Genomic DNA, 18,030 nt, shown 5'->3' on the forward strand with positions numbered 1-18,030 from the left:
CCATTTTTCTATCATCCATGTGCCTATCTAAGAGTTTCTTAAAGGTCCTCTTACATATCTGCCTCTACCACCACCGCTAGCAGAGAGTTCCATGCCCCCAGCACTCTCTATGTAAAGAACCTACCTCCAACAACCTCCCTAAACTTTCCTCCAATCACCTTAAAATGAAGCCCCCTTGTATTAGCCATTTCTGCCCTGGGGAAAAAGTATCTGCTTACTCACTCTTTCTATGGCTCTCATTATCTTATACACCCAAAGGTGTAGAATATGTAGAAGAAATATTATAGATTAGAAGAGGGTTGTAGGAGATAATTTCAGGACTTTTCCTCAGGAGCCCGTGATTGAAGGGAGCACTGGTGTGGAAATGAGACGAGCTTGATAACCTTCTTAATTTCTTCTTGTCCAATTGAGGGGCGTGGGGGTGGGGGTGGGGGGTGAGAAATTACTCTGAGTGTGCAGTGTATGAGTGAACTCCACTTATACCTTGTCTCTCTGGGCTCCAAATAGAATCCAGGAAGCCAAGACATTCAACACTGTGAAAATCATATTACAAGCTGTTTGCGATTGAAGTGTTGACCAGGAAAACCCTCATTTAACATAAAACGCCACACATATACAGTCATCCAGTGGGTAAATGGAAGGAAATTCAATAAGCCATCACAGCTCAGTAAAGCGATTGGAATAGCTTTCAAAGCTGCAAAAATAAAAGACTTTTAAAAAGAGATTAATATATAATTTCTGATACACTGGACTGTTTGTTTTTCAATAGGCAGTCAATTATTGGTGACACTTTAATGTTGCTGCAATATGTCGAGGACTTCACCTTTAACAATAACAACATGCATCATTAATGCCGAGATGATGGAGTTTATGTAGCCTGCACACCATTTTTTCTCCGTGCATTTTTAACAGCCAGCATTATTTCTGGTAAGCAGCCTTACAATCATCTTTATGCTGAGAAGCAATTAGCCTTTTTTCTCTCGGCAGCTGCTACCTCGAACTTACTATTGCAGAATTTTCATCAAAATTAAATGTAAAGTTTGCTGCAAGCATCGACACCAGCCACTACTTCTCTTTACGTAGCTCCATTAATGCAGTTAAACATTCCAGCAGAGCAGGGTCACTAAACTAATATTCATGCCAGGATACGTCAGGAGATATTAGAGCAAAATCTTGGGCAATAAAGTGAGAGTTCACGTGCATCATCCTCCAAGAGGACCACAACCTCGTCGTGGTTTGGAAGCTTTGGTGCCTCAATGACCCGGAGAGCTATGTTGGCTGGAGTCAGAGCTTTGGCCTTTTGCTCTTGGTAGGGGTCACCCATGCCAAACAGGCTAAAGGTTAGAGGTCAGCTAACAACCCTTACTGGTAAAGCAAAACTGTTAATGCAAACAGCGATGAAGAATTCTTCTACATCTGAGTGCGACAGCATTCCTGAGTCTCCACCCGGGACCTGCATGGCTGACAGTAGTGAAAACTGAGAGGAAGCTACTGGTAGGGTAAATGCAAGCAGGGTTTTTTTTTTCACTGAGGTTAGGTGAGACCAGGACTGGAAGTCGTGATTTAAAGGTGAACGGTGAAATTTTTAAAGGGAACCCGAGGGGGGAGCTTCTTCGCTCAGAGGGTGGCAAGAGTGTGGAATGAGCCGCCACCGGAAGTGCTGGATGCTGCTTCAAATTCAACGTACAAGACAAATCTGGAAAGGTACACAGATGGCAGATGTATGGAGGGCTATGGTCCAGCTGTAGGTCGATGAGAGTAGGCTGAATAATAATTCGTCACGGATTAGGTGAAACAAAGAGCCTGTTCTGTGCTGCAGTGCTCTAGTGGATGTTTGGAGAGGGAATTCCAGAGCTTTGGAGCGACGTTGGAATTCAGCATGATCAGACATCCAGACTGGTTGAGAGCAAGCAGCTCAGTGAGTTACACAACTACAGGACGTATCAGAGATAGAGAGGGATAATTTCAGTGAGAAATTTGAACATCAATTTTGCCAATATTGCAATCAAAGAATTGCTCAATTTGGAGCCAATATCAGTCAGCCAGCAAAGGAAACAGGATTTGACGAGAAGGCAGCAGAGATTTTGATAAGCAAGTTTACAGGTGTAGGAAATGAGGAAAGAGTACTCTGGAAATAGGTTTGGATAACCAAATGTCTGTCTTCTCCACAGCAGAACAAAACAGATACATTTTATAGAGCACTTTGATAAATCTGTTAGAAATAGCCCAAAACACACACACATACAAAATGCTGGAGGAACTCAGCAGGTCAAGCAGCATCTATGGAGAGCCCTGATGAAGGGTCTCGGCCCAAAATATTAACTGTTTATTCTTCTCCATAGACACTGTCTGGCCTGCTGAGCTCCTCCAGCATGTTGTTTGTGTTACTCTAGATTTCCAGCATCTGCAGAATCTTTTTTTAAACAGATACAGCGTACAACAGGCCCTTCTAGCCCAACGAGTGCATGGTACAGCAACCCACCTATTTAACCCTTGCCTAATCACAGGACAATTGACAATGACCAATTAACCTGTGAGCTGGTATAACTTTGGAATATGGGAGGAAGCCACACACTCACGGGAAGGACATACAAACTTCTTGCAGACGGCACTGGAATTGAACTCCGGACTCCAGTGCCCCAAACTGTAATAGCTTCCCACTAACTGCTACGCTACTGTGTTGCTCTATCTCTTGTGTTTATCCTAACATCCCACACTTAGAAACCCTTTAGCATGACATACAATCTTTCCCTGTTGCTTGGGTGATCAGAAGCCATTTTCAAAGGACGTGGAATTGGGATTGGCTTATTATTGTCACATGTACTGAGGTGGAGTGAAAAGCTTGTCTTTCACACTGTTCATACAGATCAAATCACTACACAGTGCATTGAGGCAGCACAAGGTAAAATAATAACAGAATGCAGAATAAATTGCAACAGCTACCTAGAAAGTCCAGTGCAGATAGACAGTAAAGTGCAAAATAATAAGATTATGAGGTTGAAAGTCCATTTTGTCATACTAGGGAACCACTCAATAGTTTTATAATAGGGGGTAGAAGCTGTCCTTGAGCTAGTGGTACATGCTTTCAGGCTTTTATATCTTCTGCCTAATTGGAGGGGTGGAAGAGGAGAGAAGCCGGGGTGGGTGGGGTTTGATTGTGCTGGCTGTTTTACTGAGGCAGTGACATTGTGCCTCAAGACCCTTAAAATCCAGGCAGAAGAAATTCCTGCCACTCTCTGTAAGATTTGTACCATTCTTCCCATGACCACATGGATTTCCTCTGGATGCTCCATTTTCCTCTCACGTTCCAAAGACATCCAGGTTAGTAGGTAAATTGGTTATATGGGTGTAATTGGGCAGCACGGGCCCATTGGGCAGAAGGGCCTGTTACCTTGCTGTGTCATTAAGAAAGGGGAGGCATTTCCAGAGCTTAGACCATGGCACATTTTCACCTCACATCCTTTGTCATCCCAGGACATGCCAAACCAGTTTGGAGACCATCAATTACTCCTGAAATGTTGTCACTGCTGAAGCGTATATAGACTTGGTGAATTGAGAGAAAGGCTGTTTGAAGATCAGGACCTCAACCTTAATCAATGGCAGTACAAGCTCGAGGGACCATAAAATCTGTGGCTGACCCCAAGCGATGGGAAGGCTCCACTTTGACAGAAATCCATAAGTTAATTTTGTCTATAGGTTGAAAAATACACCTCCAGCATTGTAACGAGTGGCATCCAGAGCACATAAGACTGACAAGAAAGAATATTTACTCAAATTGGAGACAGGGGAATCTAATTCTGCTACTCACATGGACAAACATTTGTACGTACATTGGAATTTTGAATGTAATAATATAATGGGAGCTCACTTGTGTTCATAAGTCAGGGTGTTTGAAACCAGGGACAGACTATACTCCTGTTCTTATGATGCATAAAATAGAAACAGGAATATATCATAGAGACCCCCTCTGTGGTGGAGGAGAATCACTCAAATCAAGACAATAAAAGGATACGGGGAGAAGACAGGAGTTGGGATTGGGAAGATAGCAGGAGAATGGAGTGCGAAGGAAGATGGCAGGAGAATGAGGTTGCGAGGGAAGATGATCTAATGGTAGAGCATGATCTAATAGTGGCCTAATTCTGCCCCTATGCCTTATTGTCTTATGGATTTTAGGGATGCAAGAGATTCTGCAGATGCTTGAAATCTTGAGCAACACACACAAAATGCTGGAGGGACTCAGCAAATCAGGGAGCATCTATGGAGAAGAATAAACAGTCAATGTTTTGGACTGAGACCGAGTCATTATGAAGGGTCTCGGCCCGGAATGTCGACTGTTTATTCCCCTTCAGATGCTGCCTAACCTGCTGAGTTCCACACAAGTGTTCATTTCACACTTATAGAACACAAGGATGTTCCTTTAGAACAGAGGTGAGGAATTTCTTTAGCTGGAGAATGATGAATCTGTGGAACTCATTGCCACAGAGGACTGTGGAGGCCAAGTTATTGGGCATATTTAAAGCAGAGGCTGATAGGCTCTTAATTTGTAAGGGCATCCAATGTTACTGGGAGATAGGTAGAGAATGGGGTTGAGAGGAGAAAAAAAAATCAGCCATGACTGAATGGCGGAGCAGACTCGATGGGCCAAATTGCCTGATTCTGCTTTTAAGCCTTATGATCTTTAGGGACGCAAAAGATTCTGCAGATGCTACAATTTTTGAGCCAAAGGAACTCAGCAGGTCAGGAAGCATCTGTGGAGGGAAATAAACATTGACACTTACGGCAAGACCCTTCATCACGTCATTTTGTGTGTGTTGCCATAGGACTTTAGGAGTAATTTCCTCTATACCATGTCCTACCGGAGTTCTAAAACTGGCCCTCAGAGCTATCCAGTCAAAACTGTGGGTTCTGTGGTCACTTGATACTATCCCAATCGGAATCTGGTTTCATATCACCGAACCCTGCTGAAACGCAGCAGCAGAACTTCAGATTCCCCTCAGTCAGGTGTAATTTAATGAAGACCTGAGGTGACAGGGAGAAATTTAATGAACACCTGAAGTGACTTTTGCCACCCAGAGGGTGTTGGGAATAGAGAACAAGCTGCTATAGGAGATGGTGGAGGCCGGTTCAATCAAAGTGCATAAATGAATCTGGGTAAGAAAGGAAAATGGGCAAAAAGAAAATGGGATTAGTGTAGACAGACATCGCTCTCGGTTGGCATGGATGAGTCAGACTGAAGGGCCACTCTCCACGCTGCATAATTATGAGTTGACAGCATGACTGCGATAGGCTAAATGGCATTCTTATACACACCCCTACGTACACCCCCACACAAACTCTCCATAAACACACACATTTACTTACACACACACACACACACACACACACACACACACACACACACACACACACACACACACACACACACACACACACACACACACACACACACACACACACACACACACACACACACACACACACACACGCATGCCATCAAAGGCAGTAGTCAGCTCTATAGAGACTAGGATGATTAAGTGCAGAGGGAATCTTATCTCAATTTTCGGCTGGTTAGGAGAGAAGCGGAGCTCACGTCTGTGAGTGGGAGAAAAGCTGGAAAACAAACCCTGCTGCATTTTGAAAAATGACAAGTCAGAATTCACGGATTTCAGGACGGATCTACATGAAAATTAGACACTGCAGAGGGAGAGATAAGTGGCTTGTGAACTTGGAAATCTTGATCGTTAATCCAAACCGGTTGCTGCTTGATGCCGCCAATCAAGGATGTTTTGATTGTAAGCCAAGGTCTAGAAATATTCCTCTGCACGGAGCCATGGCATCATATCAAAGACAGATAATTTTAAAGGGATACACCATCATATGTTGCATTCAGATAAACACAAGCTCGTCCAGAAGCTTATTTTAACACACCATTCCATACTGACTTCATAACGGCTCAGTGTAATGCCCCTCATCGTAGTCTTCAAATCCCTCAGTGGCCTCATTCCTCCCTACCTCTGTAACTCCCTCCATATTGATTACACAGCTGGCACAGTAGCTTAGTAGCTAGCATAATGCTATTACAGTGCCAGGACCCTCATTCCAAGGAGTTTGTAAATTCTCCACAAGCCGGCGATTATTTTCTCCAAGTGCTCCAGCTTCCTCCCACATTCCAAAGACATACAGGTTAGGGTCAGCGAGTCGTGGGCGGGTTACTTTGACACTGGAAGCATGCCAATGCTTGTGGGCTGGCCCCAGCACATTCTTGGACTGCATTGGTCCCTGATGCAAATGATATATTTCACTGTATGTTTCAATGTACGTGTGACAAATAAAGCTCATCTTTAACCTTTGAGATCTTTGCCTTCTCTAATTATGGCATTTTACTCATCCTTGAACCTACTTAATCCACCACTGACAGTTATATCTTTATTATCCAATATCCCAGGGCACCAGCATTCCCACCCTCCATCTCCCTACCTTTCGTTCCCTTTTCAATGATGAATGTCCTAGTCACCTGTTGCAATGACTCTGCGTGGGTCAGTCGATACATTGCCTTTCCCATGGAAAGCCTCCGGATGCTTTTGTACACCAAGAGGAGAGCTTGGTGGAAACTTTGAGACTGCAGTGGTGTGTGCTGCTGTGGGGAGAAGGCCCCTGTTCTCGAGCAATCCTCTCTCCCTCTCTCTTTCTGTTGGTGAGTAAGAGCCTGTCGGTCCTGGAGTTGGGGGATTCGAAGAAGCGACACAGAATATTGTAACGGAACCAGCGAGCTACTGGACTGCACTCTCCTTGTGGTAGGAGTGATTTCCCTCTCTCCCTTACTAGGGAGAGAGACACTGAGGTGTTCGGATGGACTGTCGTTTTTGCTGGACTCTAGATCAAGGACTCTTTGGGGACTTCGCTATTGCTTGCATGATGGGGGGGCAGTGCTTTTGCTGGTGCAAGTGGGGGAAGTGGGAGGGGGAAGGTTGATGCTTTTGCTGCTGCTTGTGTGTGGGGGGAGGGGGTGTTGGGATTCTGATGTTTCTGTCATTCATTCTTCAGGGTTTTTCCTGTTTAATGGATCTCTGTGAAGAGTAAGAATTTCAGGTATACATTCTCTGATATTAAATTGAACAATTGAACCATTTCTGGACTTAAGGTCAAGACCGCTGGAGATCAAAATAAATTGGGGGGGGGGGGGGTTTACGAGAGACTGGATCCTGAGAGTTGAAGACTTCACAGAAGCTCGTCAAGCTGGAAGAGGTTACGGAGCAACCACAGAGTGTGAAGTTACACAACGATGAAGCCTCCATAGACAAACAATTCCTGACACTGGCTAGAGTGAGAGGGTTCAGTTAACAGCTCCAGCCCCTTATCTGACCACAGAAGGAAATAACCAGCATTTCACCCTCTTGGGGTGCTGTTTCCCTCACCCCAAAGAACAAGCAGGGAAAACCTATGAACACCGAACATCTGGCTCCAACTGGTGATGGGTTCATCACTGTCACCTTTATCTTTAGTTAAGGCGAAAGCTCTTGCAGAGTTATCATGTTGAGGTCTCATTTGAAGCTGTCTCATACTGTCACTTTTCCTGTGTGCCATCAACAGGTATTGCATCATCCCACTTCACCCTGGATTTACACACTTCCTTCCAAGAAGGAGAGCTATCCGGGCCCCCGAATCTATCCAGGTTCATGGAGAAATCCCGTTCCCCCATTTATTCTGCCCTCATTCTCCTCAGCCCCTTCCCCATATTGTACCATTTAACTACATGCGAGGGGCAACTTACAGCAGCCAATTAACCCAGCAGCTCACATGTCTTTGGGACGTGGGAGGAAACCCAAGCACCTGGAGGAAATGTAATCTATGACAAGGAGAGCGTGCAAACTCTACACAGAGAGAGCCAGCATTCAGGAAAGAACTTGAGACTCAGGAGCTGTGGGGAGCAATGTCCAGTAACTGTGCAGGACCGACATGGCCAGCGATCACTCCAGGGTACAGTACACATTATTTTGCAGGGTCAAAGGCCATCAACAATTCCAGCTCTCACAAGCTAGGATCTGTTTCTGCTAAGTTTATTGCAAGAGCTTAGACCATTTGTCTCAGGTGATCCATGGTTGCTTTCCACTCTCTCCGTGGGACCTCCCCTCACAATCGCTATAATGTCCTCCAGCCCTATAATCCTCCACCCTCTCTGAGCTCCTCTAAACCCAGCCTCCTGCTCGTCCTCAGGATTAATTGCTTCATCATGGAATTCCTTCTCTATATCTGCCTCCTTTTCTACCTTCATTATTTAAATGCTATCCATTTCACTAAATTTCTAGTCATCCATCATAATATCTCTGCATGAAACACAAAATAATTTTTCCCTTAATAACACTTATTTGAAGATTGATTCTTGGGATGTGTTGCTGTATGTTCTATGACGACAGATTAAATAGACTGGGAACTGAAGTGACTGTATTTAAATGTGCAAATTTCAAAGAGGGTTTGAGAGGGTGGATAAAGGAATGATGCTTTCCCCTGGCCAAGGTTTCTAGAATTAGACTAGTGGGTCAGGCAGCATCTAAGGAGGATAATGAAGTCCAGATGAAGGGTGTCAACCCAAAAGTTAACTGTCCATTTTCCCTCCAGCAATGATGCCTGACCTGCTGAGTTCCTCCATCACCAGAACGGGTATCGTAACACTTCACAGCGCCAGTGATTAGAGCTGAAGTTTCTACGATCTCTCTGTGACCTCTTAGATTTACTCCAAGTGCTCCAGTTTCCTCCCACGCTCCACAGACTTACAGGTTAGTAAGTTGTAGGCATGCTATACTGGCGGTGGAAGCATACCGACACTTGCGGGCTGCCTCCAGTACTTGGTAGTTGACTCAAACAACGCATTTCACTGCATGATTCAATATGTTTATGACAAATAAAACAAATTTCTAATCTCATTTTCTTTAGTGTTCAAAGAAAGTCTCTCCGTGACTCAATGACAAAAGACAGTTAGACTTTATGGGAAACAAGGGATAAAGAGTTATAGAAATGTTCAGCACAGAAACAGGCCCTTCAGCCCATCTAGTCATTACTGCGCCATTTACACTGCCTACTCCCATCGATATGTACCTGGACCATAGCCCTCCATTACCATATATTCCATGTACCCATCGAAACTTCTCTTAAACGTGGCACGTACCACCTGCGCTGGCAGCTCATTCCACACTCTCATGACCCTCTGAGTGAAGTTGTGCAGGAATGTAACTATAAGGTAGAATGATCAGCCACGAACGGTTCAGGAGGTTCCAGAGTCCAAATGGTCTTTGGCTTCTACATCTTATGTGACAAGCCTTGGGATGTTCCGGGCGCTACCTAGCTGAAAGTTTCTCACTTTTTGTTGCTGCATCAGCCTCCACCCACCCAGCTTCACCTCACCCAGGTAGTAGTACACTCCTGTCTCCCTCTCGAGTATTTCTTCAATGGCATCAGTCTGTATTACTAAGCAATGGAATATACTTCACTCAGAGAACAGTCAGGAGGTGAGAAGAGAGAAAGTGGCTGGCGACCTGACCTGAATGTGGTGGATACTGACTATACCTGACAGGTTTGGGCCAATGGGGTGTTTGTTTGTTCATTATGTGTTGTGTCATATGATGTGACCATGATTGTTCCTGGCAAATTTTTCTACAGAGTGGCTTGTCACTGCCTTCTTCTGGAGAGTGTCTTCACAAGACGGGTGGCCCCAGCCGTTATCAATACTCTTCAGATGTTGTCTGCGTGGCATTAGTGGTCGCATAACCAGGACTTGTGATCTGCACCAGCTGCTATACGACCATCCACCACCTTCTCCATGGCTTCACGTGTCCCTGATTGGGGTGCTAAGCAGGTGCAACACCTCAACCAAAGGTGACCTGCAGGCTAGCAGAGGGAAGGAGCGCCTTACACCTCCTTTGGTAGGGATGTACCTCCCTACCCAGATGGGGTGTATAAAACATTTTGATGAGGGACTTGGATGTGGGAGTGGGTCATGGTAAGCTGGTTCAGCACTTTACCCAAGGATGTTGGAGGAACTCAGCAGGTCAGGCAGTATCTATGGAAAAGAATAAACAGATGATGTTTTGGGCCAAGACTCTTTGTCAGGACTGATGCTGCCTGATCTGCTAAGTTCCTCCAGCACTTTGTATGTGTTATATCGGATTTCCAGCTTCTGCAGAATCTCTTGGGTTGATGACCCAGTTTGTTCTGTTCTTGATCAATATCCTCAAGCAGATCAATAAATAACATGTCTGAAATGTTCTATTTCTGGTGATGATTGGGCTGGATGGCATTTGTATTTCAAAGCCAAACTGATCTCTAATAGGGACTGCCTGCAGTGGAGAGTCTCAGCCCCCTCAATACTCTCCATGGTAAGCAGTTTATGAATTTTTTTCATGAAACAAAGACGAAGTTGCTGGAAATCTGAAATAAAACTAAAGAAAAGTGGAAACACTCAGCAGGTCTGGCAGCATCTATTGAGACAGAAACAGACAGAATGTCTGAACTATCAACTCTGTTTTGCTCTCCACCGATGCTGCCAAACAAACTGTTCCCAACAGTTTCGTTTTTTGTATCAGATTTCCAGAAACATGTTCATGAATGACATACTAGATAATAACTTGAAATCCATTACTTTGATTTCAGGCTGATATTGACAAACCCGACAGCCATTGTCCACACTTGAGATGGCAATGCTGTAAATGACTTGGAAAATTATTTCAGTGGGTCCACCAACCCTCATATCTACAGCAATTATAAAGCAAAATTGTCTGGGAGTCACTTTGCATATCTTCCTCTACCGTGAATTAAAGTATATAGTCCATCTATGCAATGAATATGAAATGCACCTGATCTCCTAGACCAGGAGTTCTCAACCTTTTTCATGCCATGGACCCCTACCATTAACTGAGGGGTCTGTGAATCCCAAGTTGGGAACCCCTGTCCTAGGTAATCCCAGAGCCTCCTAGTTACCCCATGACAATGTTTATCAGGTAAAATAGACACCAGACTATTAGGGAACTGGAAACATCCTTTTGCCTCATTGGGGTTTAACTGACACATTAAGGGGAAGAAATCACTGCAAAGCTATCTATGAGAATTGGAGACATGAGAGATTACAGATGCTGGAATCTGGAACAACACACAAAGTACTGGAGAAACTCAGTTGGTCAAGCATCATCTATGGAGGGAACTGGATGGATGTGGAGGAAATCAACATTTGGGGTCAAGAAGCTTTCTTCTGGAGCTTCATGGGAACCAGACTCCACCATTAATTCAGATTATTTTTCTTCTCCTCACTAGTCCAACAGGGCCCAAGTCCTTTTATCATAAAGCTCGTTGAAGTTTGAACTTTCAGACCAATGACGAGCTCTCTGTCCCATTGCTTCTTCCCTCCCTCACCACCAAGACTCAAAGACTTGGACATAACCTTGACTTAACTGTAAGGAATTCTGGTCTTACCTTAAAATCTACACTTGGTGTGGATGGAGTGCATCAAAGATAAATGAGACTGGTTTCTGGGATTATTTAACAAGTGATTGAATTGGTTATACCTCAGTTTCCAGAGCTCTGAACAATGAGAGATGACCTCATTGAGATTTACAGAGGTCTCAACAGGGTAGATTTAGGGAAGATGTTTCCTTCGGATGAAGAGTTGAAAATTTGGGCTCTCAGATCTCAAATATGAGGAATGCCATTTAGGATTACATTGAGGAGTAACTCTTCCCTCAGAGGATAGATCTCCATATCCGCCACCCCTCCCCGATCCACGTACGTGTCCAAACTTCCCTTAAGTGTTGCATTTGAACTTACATCTATCATTTCCGCTGGCAGCTTGTTCCACACTCGCACCACCCACTGAGCGAAGAAGATCCTGCTTTTATTTTTACATCAGCACAGCCTGCAAGAAGCCTGCACAATACCAGTGGAATCCTTTACACTTTCCATGATCAGCAGAGCCCATGATCTGCCCTAAAACCAGCAGATTCACAAAGCTGCTGCCAAGGATTCAACATTCAGGAGGATATTCAGGAATCTTTCCCTCCAGCACCAGCAGAATCCTGGAATTTTTCCACCAACACCAACAGAGTCTGGGATCAAATTCCCCCATCAACACCAGAAAAGACTTGAATCTCTCTCTGAAGAACAGCACTGTCTCAGATATTCAACGATTAGCAACACACATTGGAATCTTTCCCCCCAATAACATCAGAGAACAGTATATATGCCCCCCTCAACACCAGCAGAGTCCTACGATCATTACCTCAAGACAGCAATGTTCAAGGATCCATCCTCCAAGAGTAGCAGAGACCTGAAATTATTCCTGCCAACATCAGCACAGTCATGATTATTACCCCAAGAGTAGTAATCCTGCAATGTCTTGTCAAGGCCAGTGGAAACTTGAATCTCTCTCCCAAGAGCAGTAGATTCTTGGAGTCATTCCTACAAGACCAGCAGAATCCAGGAGATGTTCCTGGACACCAACAGACATCTGAATGTTTTCCCAACACCAGCAGGATCCAATCATCATTACTCCAAGACCAGCAGTCCTGGAATCATTTGTTCAATACCAACAGAGTGCTGGAATCATTCCCACCAACACCAGCAGGTGCCCCTCAGCTGAAAGACAATAAGCCAGATTCTCTCCCAAGACCAGCAGAGACTCAGACACACTCTTATCCCCCTCCGCCCCAACCCCGAGACAAGCGGAACTGGAGAGACTCTTCCCATGTGGAGACGCGGGTTCTTAGGCTGCCCTCTAGTCAAAGCAGCGCGCCCCCCAGCAGACAGACAAGAGGAAGCCACCTACCTGGGCTGCCGCAGCTCCGCCTGACCCCCCAGCTGCCATGACGGGGCGACATGGGACTGCCGCCCATTCATACGAGGACAGTCAATCACTCTGCACATACGAGCTGTCTGTCAAATAAAGGGGCAGGATAACCATGTCCAAAGTGGGCCAAACTGGACATCATTCAGACAACCACAAGCTCGATCCAAATCTACGATTGCGACGAGAGTTTCGTTTTAAATAACATCTTGCAGGGAGTTGCTCGAATTCCTGGCAGCTCGTTCTTCCTCCCTCCCCACCAGACCCAAACGGGAACCCTGTCAAATACAGAGGGAAACTGGGTCCTGTTCTACGTTGCTTGTTTGCTTTGCACAGCTCCCCGGTACAGGCAACAGGGAAGTTGCGCTGCTCTAGCGGGTCTGGGGGAGTCAGCCAACGCCGGGTGGCTGGGAGCTGCCAGAGATCGCTGCAATTCTCAGGGAAGCACAGTCTGCGGACAGGTTTAGCGGGGGATTACACATACACACACACACACACACACACACACACACACACACACACACACACACACACACACACACACACACACACACACACACACACACACACACACACACACACACACACACACACACACAAATAATTAAATAATTGCCTGAAAATATCACAGCGGATAAAAAGCTGCAAAGAGATGTTCCGCACAATTACAGCGGAGACGAATAATAACAAACAAAAAAAAACAGGTTTCAATGGATGCACAGGGCCAGTTGTAAAGTTTAAAAAGACCGGCAGCGGGCTCTCACCTGAAGCAACGTTTCATGAAGCGGATCCCTCTTGCTCTCCGACGGATCCAACAATTGCGCACCGCGTCCGGGGGGAAATCGGACCTCGTGGCTTGCATCAACCGAGAACTTGCTCACACTTTGAGCCCGGGATTGTGCATTTCACGGACCAGCCTTTCAACTCCTCACGGTTGAGGTCCATTCTTGCGCATGCAGGCAGAGGCAGGGAGAAAGAAAGAGAGAACGAGCGGATGTAAATAAACAATTTGCGCTCGGCTCAGCACTTGGGCTGCAGGTTGCAAAGGGTTAATTCCGTGACAGCGCGTTGCAGCCCACATGCCGAGCTTCGGCGTGTTGTATTTCCCCGGAAAAGAAAACACATTGGCAGCGCTGCGCAGATTCAGCCTCTTGTACCTGGTTACTTCGGCTCCTGCCTTCCCTCCGGCTCCCAACACGCTAAGCCTCACAGTCCCCTCCTCCTTACTCTCGGTGACTATTCAACAGAGACGATCGCTGCTTCCCCAGTGATACCCAACTTGTTCGAAGGCAGCACCTTCAGCTCTCCATCCACGGAAGCACCTCTTGCTTTGGCACAGAAAAATAACTCAAGCATCAAATCCTGGGCATGCTCCTTGCTTTTCATATGGGGCTTCTCGCTGACTCTAATCAGCTCTTTCTTGCGTACTCAATCCCGCCAAATCCGTTTCTTTATTTTCACTTATTCGTTCTGCATTAGCTTTAAGCTTCCCTCAATCTACATTTAGGGCCAAGATTAAGGGGCATCTTAAAATGGACCCAGAAGCCTCCCTAACCTTGTTTACCAAATATGAGCTTGTGAGAAAATTAATTTCCTGTCCCCTTCAGTGCGATGCAGCAGAGAAGCAAACCTTTCGGCCCAACTCCTTTATGCCAGCCATTGCCTAAATGTCTGATTTAAGACACAGAAGTAGAATTCAGCTCCAACATTCTATCATGGCTGATTCGTTATCCCTCTCAATCCCATTCTCCTGCTTTCTCTCTAAAAAACGTTGATGCCCAGACTAATTGGGAGTGTTTTCTACATTTGGCCCATATCTCCTTGAACCTTTCCTATTCATGTAACTGTCCAAATGCCTTTTAAATGAACTAATTGCACCCACCTCATTCCATATACCCACCTATCAGCTGTTCAAGAACAAATTGATAAGTGTGGGTGTTTACTAATCCTTCCATGGCGTCGAACAATCCAGTACCAGGCTATTCAGCCCACTGAGTTCATACTAACCACTAAGCACATTCATTTTATCCTTAACACATTCCCATCAGCTCTCATTCTGATGTGGCAGACTGCAGCTGGCTTTCTATACCACATGATCTAAACAGCAGCTGGACCAATGACAAGCTGATAGGTTTTAGGCAAAATTGGTGGCTAGACAAATATAAGCCAGAACAACGAATAGCAATTATGGCCCACCAATGGTTGATAACGACTGATCTTTCTTCAACAATCTGAGAGGATCCTTAATGATCACCTCATCTATAGAACGTAAAACTAAGTTCAAATTTAAAATACATTTGATATCAAAGTACATATACGTCACCATATACTACCCAGAGATTCATTTCCTTGTGGGCACTTAGAGTAAGTACAAAGAAACAATAAAATGAATGAAAAACCACACACAACAATCAACCAATAAGTGAAAGTCAACAAACTATAAATAAAAAAAGATAAAATAATAATAAATAAGCAATAAATACCAAGACCATGACTTGAGGTGTCCTTCAAAGTAAGTCTATGGGTTGTGGGATCAGTGCTGGCGTGAGTGAAGTTAAGTGAATGTCGTGAAACATAGAGGAGGCTTGACCCAAACACAGAGCAGTGGAGAAGGTTTAGCGGTGAGCAATCACTTTAGTAATAGACTGCAAAATAACAAGCCATGGGAGGACCATAAAATGGAGAATGGATACTTAACACGACAAGGCAGCAAGGTAACTGAAGGCTCAGAGCAACTAGTTGTGGCTGGCCGGTTTGATAAGGACTGTGAAAGAGAGATGGGTTTAAATAGGTTGCAGGTGATGAGTGGAAATGAGTGGCATGTAACACCTGGGTGGAGACTGGGGTGTGTAAGTCTGACAGAACCCCCCCCCCTCCACAACTGGTACCCAACAAGCCCAGGATGATCCAGATGGGTTTGGTGGAACTCCTCTATAAGGATTGGATCCAAGATGAAAATGGACCTCTCCTCAGAGCTATACAATTCCCAGTCGATCCGTACTGCACATCCCATCCACAACAAAGTAAATCCATTAACTGGCGAACCATGTACACTGGATCACATTTCAGAGGTACAGCCTCAGGTGGGCTGATGGGCCATGATCAATGGGCTTGAGGCAGGACATGTGGGAAGGTAGGTGTGATCTTGAGGGACAGTGGTAGCTAGGAGATGGAAAGTGAAGGGATTGATGCAATGGGTAATTTTAAAGGGATCAATACACCAGGGCAAGAGCTTGCAGGAGTCCGTGCATACTTGTTCTGGGTCCGTGGGAATTTATGGTAGAAGTTGGAGAAGCCCAAGAGGTACGGTGGCTGTTTGAGGGAGCATGCTTGGGGCTATTCAATGATTGCTCTACACTTTCTCTGGATCCATGGTAATGGGCTAAAAGGACGTATGTATTCCAGGATGGGTATGGAACTGGTACTTTTCTAAATTGAAGTACAGACGGTTTTCAAGGAGATGCTGAAGGACTGAATGGATGTGACAGATGTGGTCTTGGGAGTTCTTGGAGAAAATAAGGACATCAGTGAAGTAGACAAATGTATACCAGTGTAGCATGTCTCGGAGGATCTCGTGATTGAAGGCTTGGAAAATACCAGGACTGCTGGAAAATCCGAAAGGCATCACCAAATAGTCATAGTGGTCAGTAAGCGTTCTGGATGCTGTTTTCCACTCATCTCCCTGGCAGATGTAGATCAGTGTGTATGCATTCCATAGATCCAGTTTGGTGAAGATTTGGGCCCACGGAGCAAATGCACTATCTATCAAGGGGAGAGGGTAGTGGTTCTTAATTCTGATTTTGTTAAGTCCATGCCAGTCAATGCAGGGACAGAGACCCCCATCTTTCTTTTTGACAAAAAAGAATCCTGCACTGGCTGGGACTGGAATGGTCAACTGAAGCCATGCTGCAGAGCTTCTGTGATGTAATCATTCAGGGCTTGGATCTCAGGAGGGGAGAAGGAGAACAGACAAACTCCTGGAGGGTTAGTGCCCAGGAAGGGGTCGATTGTGCAGTAATGTGGCAGGATGATGGCTTCACTCTGACTGCAGGTGATGCATAAGTCACAGTGTCTTGTGTGAGTTCAGTGAAGTTAAGGATTTCCTCCGTCTCCATAGATTTTTGGGGTGAAGTTAACTGAGGTGGCCTAGCTGGTGGGTCCTCAGCTCAGCAGTGAATCAGATGACCAGGTGAAGTGAAGGTCATGAATGGAGAGCAAGGGCTAACTCAAGATGAGAGGAGTATTGGGTGAGTCAGTCAGGATTTAGATGGAATGGTGATGCTCATGTGCATAGGCCATGTGTGCGCGTTAGCCATCACAGTCCAAAATGGATGTCCATCAATGATGCAGAAGGGGTGAGAGATAGGCTCTGTAGATAGTCCAAACTGAAAATCCAGTTATCTCAGAAGTAAATTCCTCATATTTATCACAGATTCTGGTTTTATTATCCCAGTTAGTGCCAGCCCAGGCCAGAGTTGCCCAGTCAAGAGCGAGATGACGGATCTTGGCTTGGCCGGTGGAATACAGAGATGGCTACAGCTCGAAGTACAAGACGCACTGGGACAGGAAGTTGTGGCATCAGGTTGGAGACCTGTTGAAGCGTTTGGACACTGGAATTCAGGGCTTCGAGGGAGGGGATTGACTGGCACAGGGTTGCTCTATTGAGATTAAAAGTTGGTTGAGAGTGCCAACAGACGGTCCATGGTTTCCTGCTAGTTCTGGATTGTGTACTCGTGTCAGTGGTTGAATTCCTTTAGGCAAGGAAATTCTGCCAGGTAACTTGATGGTGCGCCCATCCTGTCAGGAATTGTGGAGGAGGCTTGACTCAAAAGCAGTATAGTGGAGACAATTTAGCAGTAAGTGATCACTGTAATAATAAACGGCAAAATAACAAGCCACGAGGGACCATAAAACGAGAGAGAGTGGATATTTAACACAATAAGGTAACTGAAGGCTATGAGTAACTGCTTGAGGCTGGCTGGTTCAATGAGTGAACAAGGGTGTGGATGAGAGCTGGGTTTAAATAGGCTGCAGGTGATAGGATGGAATAAATGTCAGGTGACTCTAGTTAGCTGGGTGGAGTTGACTGTCTGCACAAGCCTGATAGTGAGGATATCCCCTGTAGTTCAAGATCCTGATGGTTTAGGGGTAATAACTGTTACTGAACCTGCTGGTGTAGCACATGAGGCTCCTGTACCATCTCT

The 18,030-nt window shown here is 45.3% G+C and overlaps 1 protein-coding gene across 4 annotated transcripts in view; it reads right to left on the minus strand.

Moving 5' to 3' along the window:
* LOC140714303 (ras-GEF domain-containing family member 1A-like) overlaps window positions 1-18,030 on the minus strand; it is a 299,728-nt gene that overhangs the window by 61,616 nt on the left and 220,082 nt on the right. The window contains exons 1-3 of one of the 4 annotated variants that reach the window (XM_073025406.1): window positions 13,984-14,080; window positions 13,591-13,772; window positions 12,809-12,915 (exon numbers count right to left, since the gene is read on the minus strand). The exons of 1 other annotated variant lie outside the window; for it this stretch is intronic. In XM_073025406.1, coding sequence (XP_072881507.1) covers window positions 12,809-12,847 — 39 coding nt within the window. In that variant the 5' untranslated portion in view covers window positions 12,848-12,915; window positions 13,591-13,772; window positions 13,984-14,080. Of the gene's footprint in view, window positions 1-12,808; window positions 12,916-13,590; window positions 14,081-18,030 lie in introns of those variants that run through there. 2 more of the 4 variants (XM_073025405.1, XM_073025408.1) reach the window with 2 other exon arrangements.

This window comes from Hemitrygon akajei, chromosome 21, assembly GCF_048418815.1.
Source record: "Hemitrygon akajei chromosome 21, sHemAka1.3, whole genome shotgun sequence".
NCBI lineage: Eukaryota > Metazoa > Chordata > Chondrichthyes > Myliobatiformes > Dasyatidae > Hemitrygon > Hemitrygon akajei.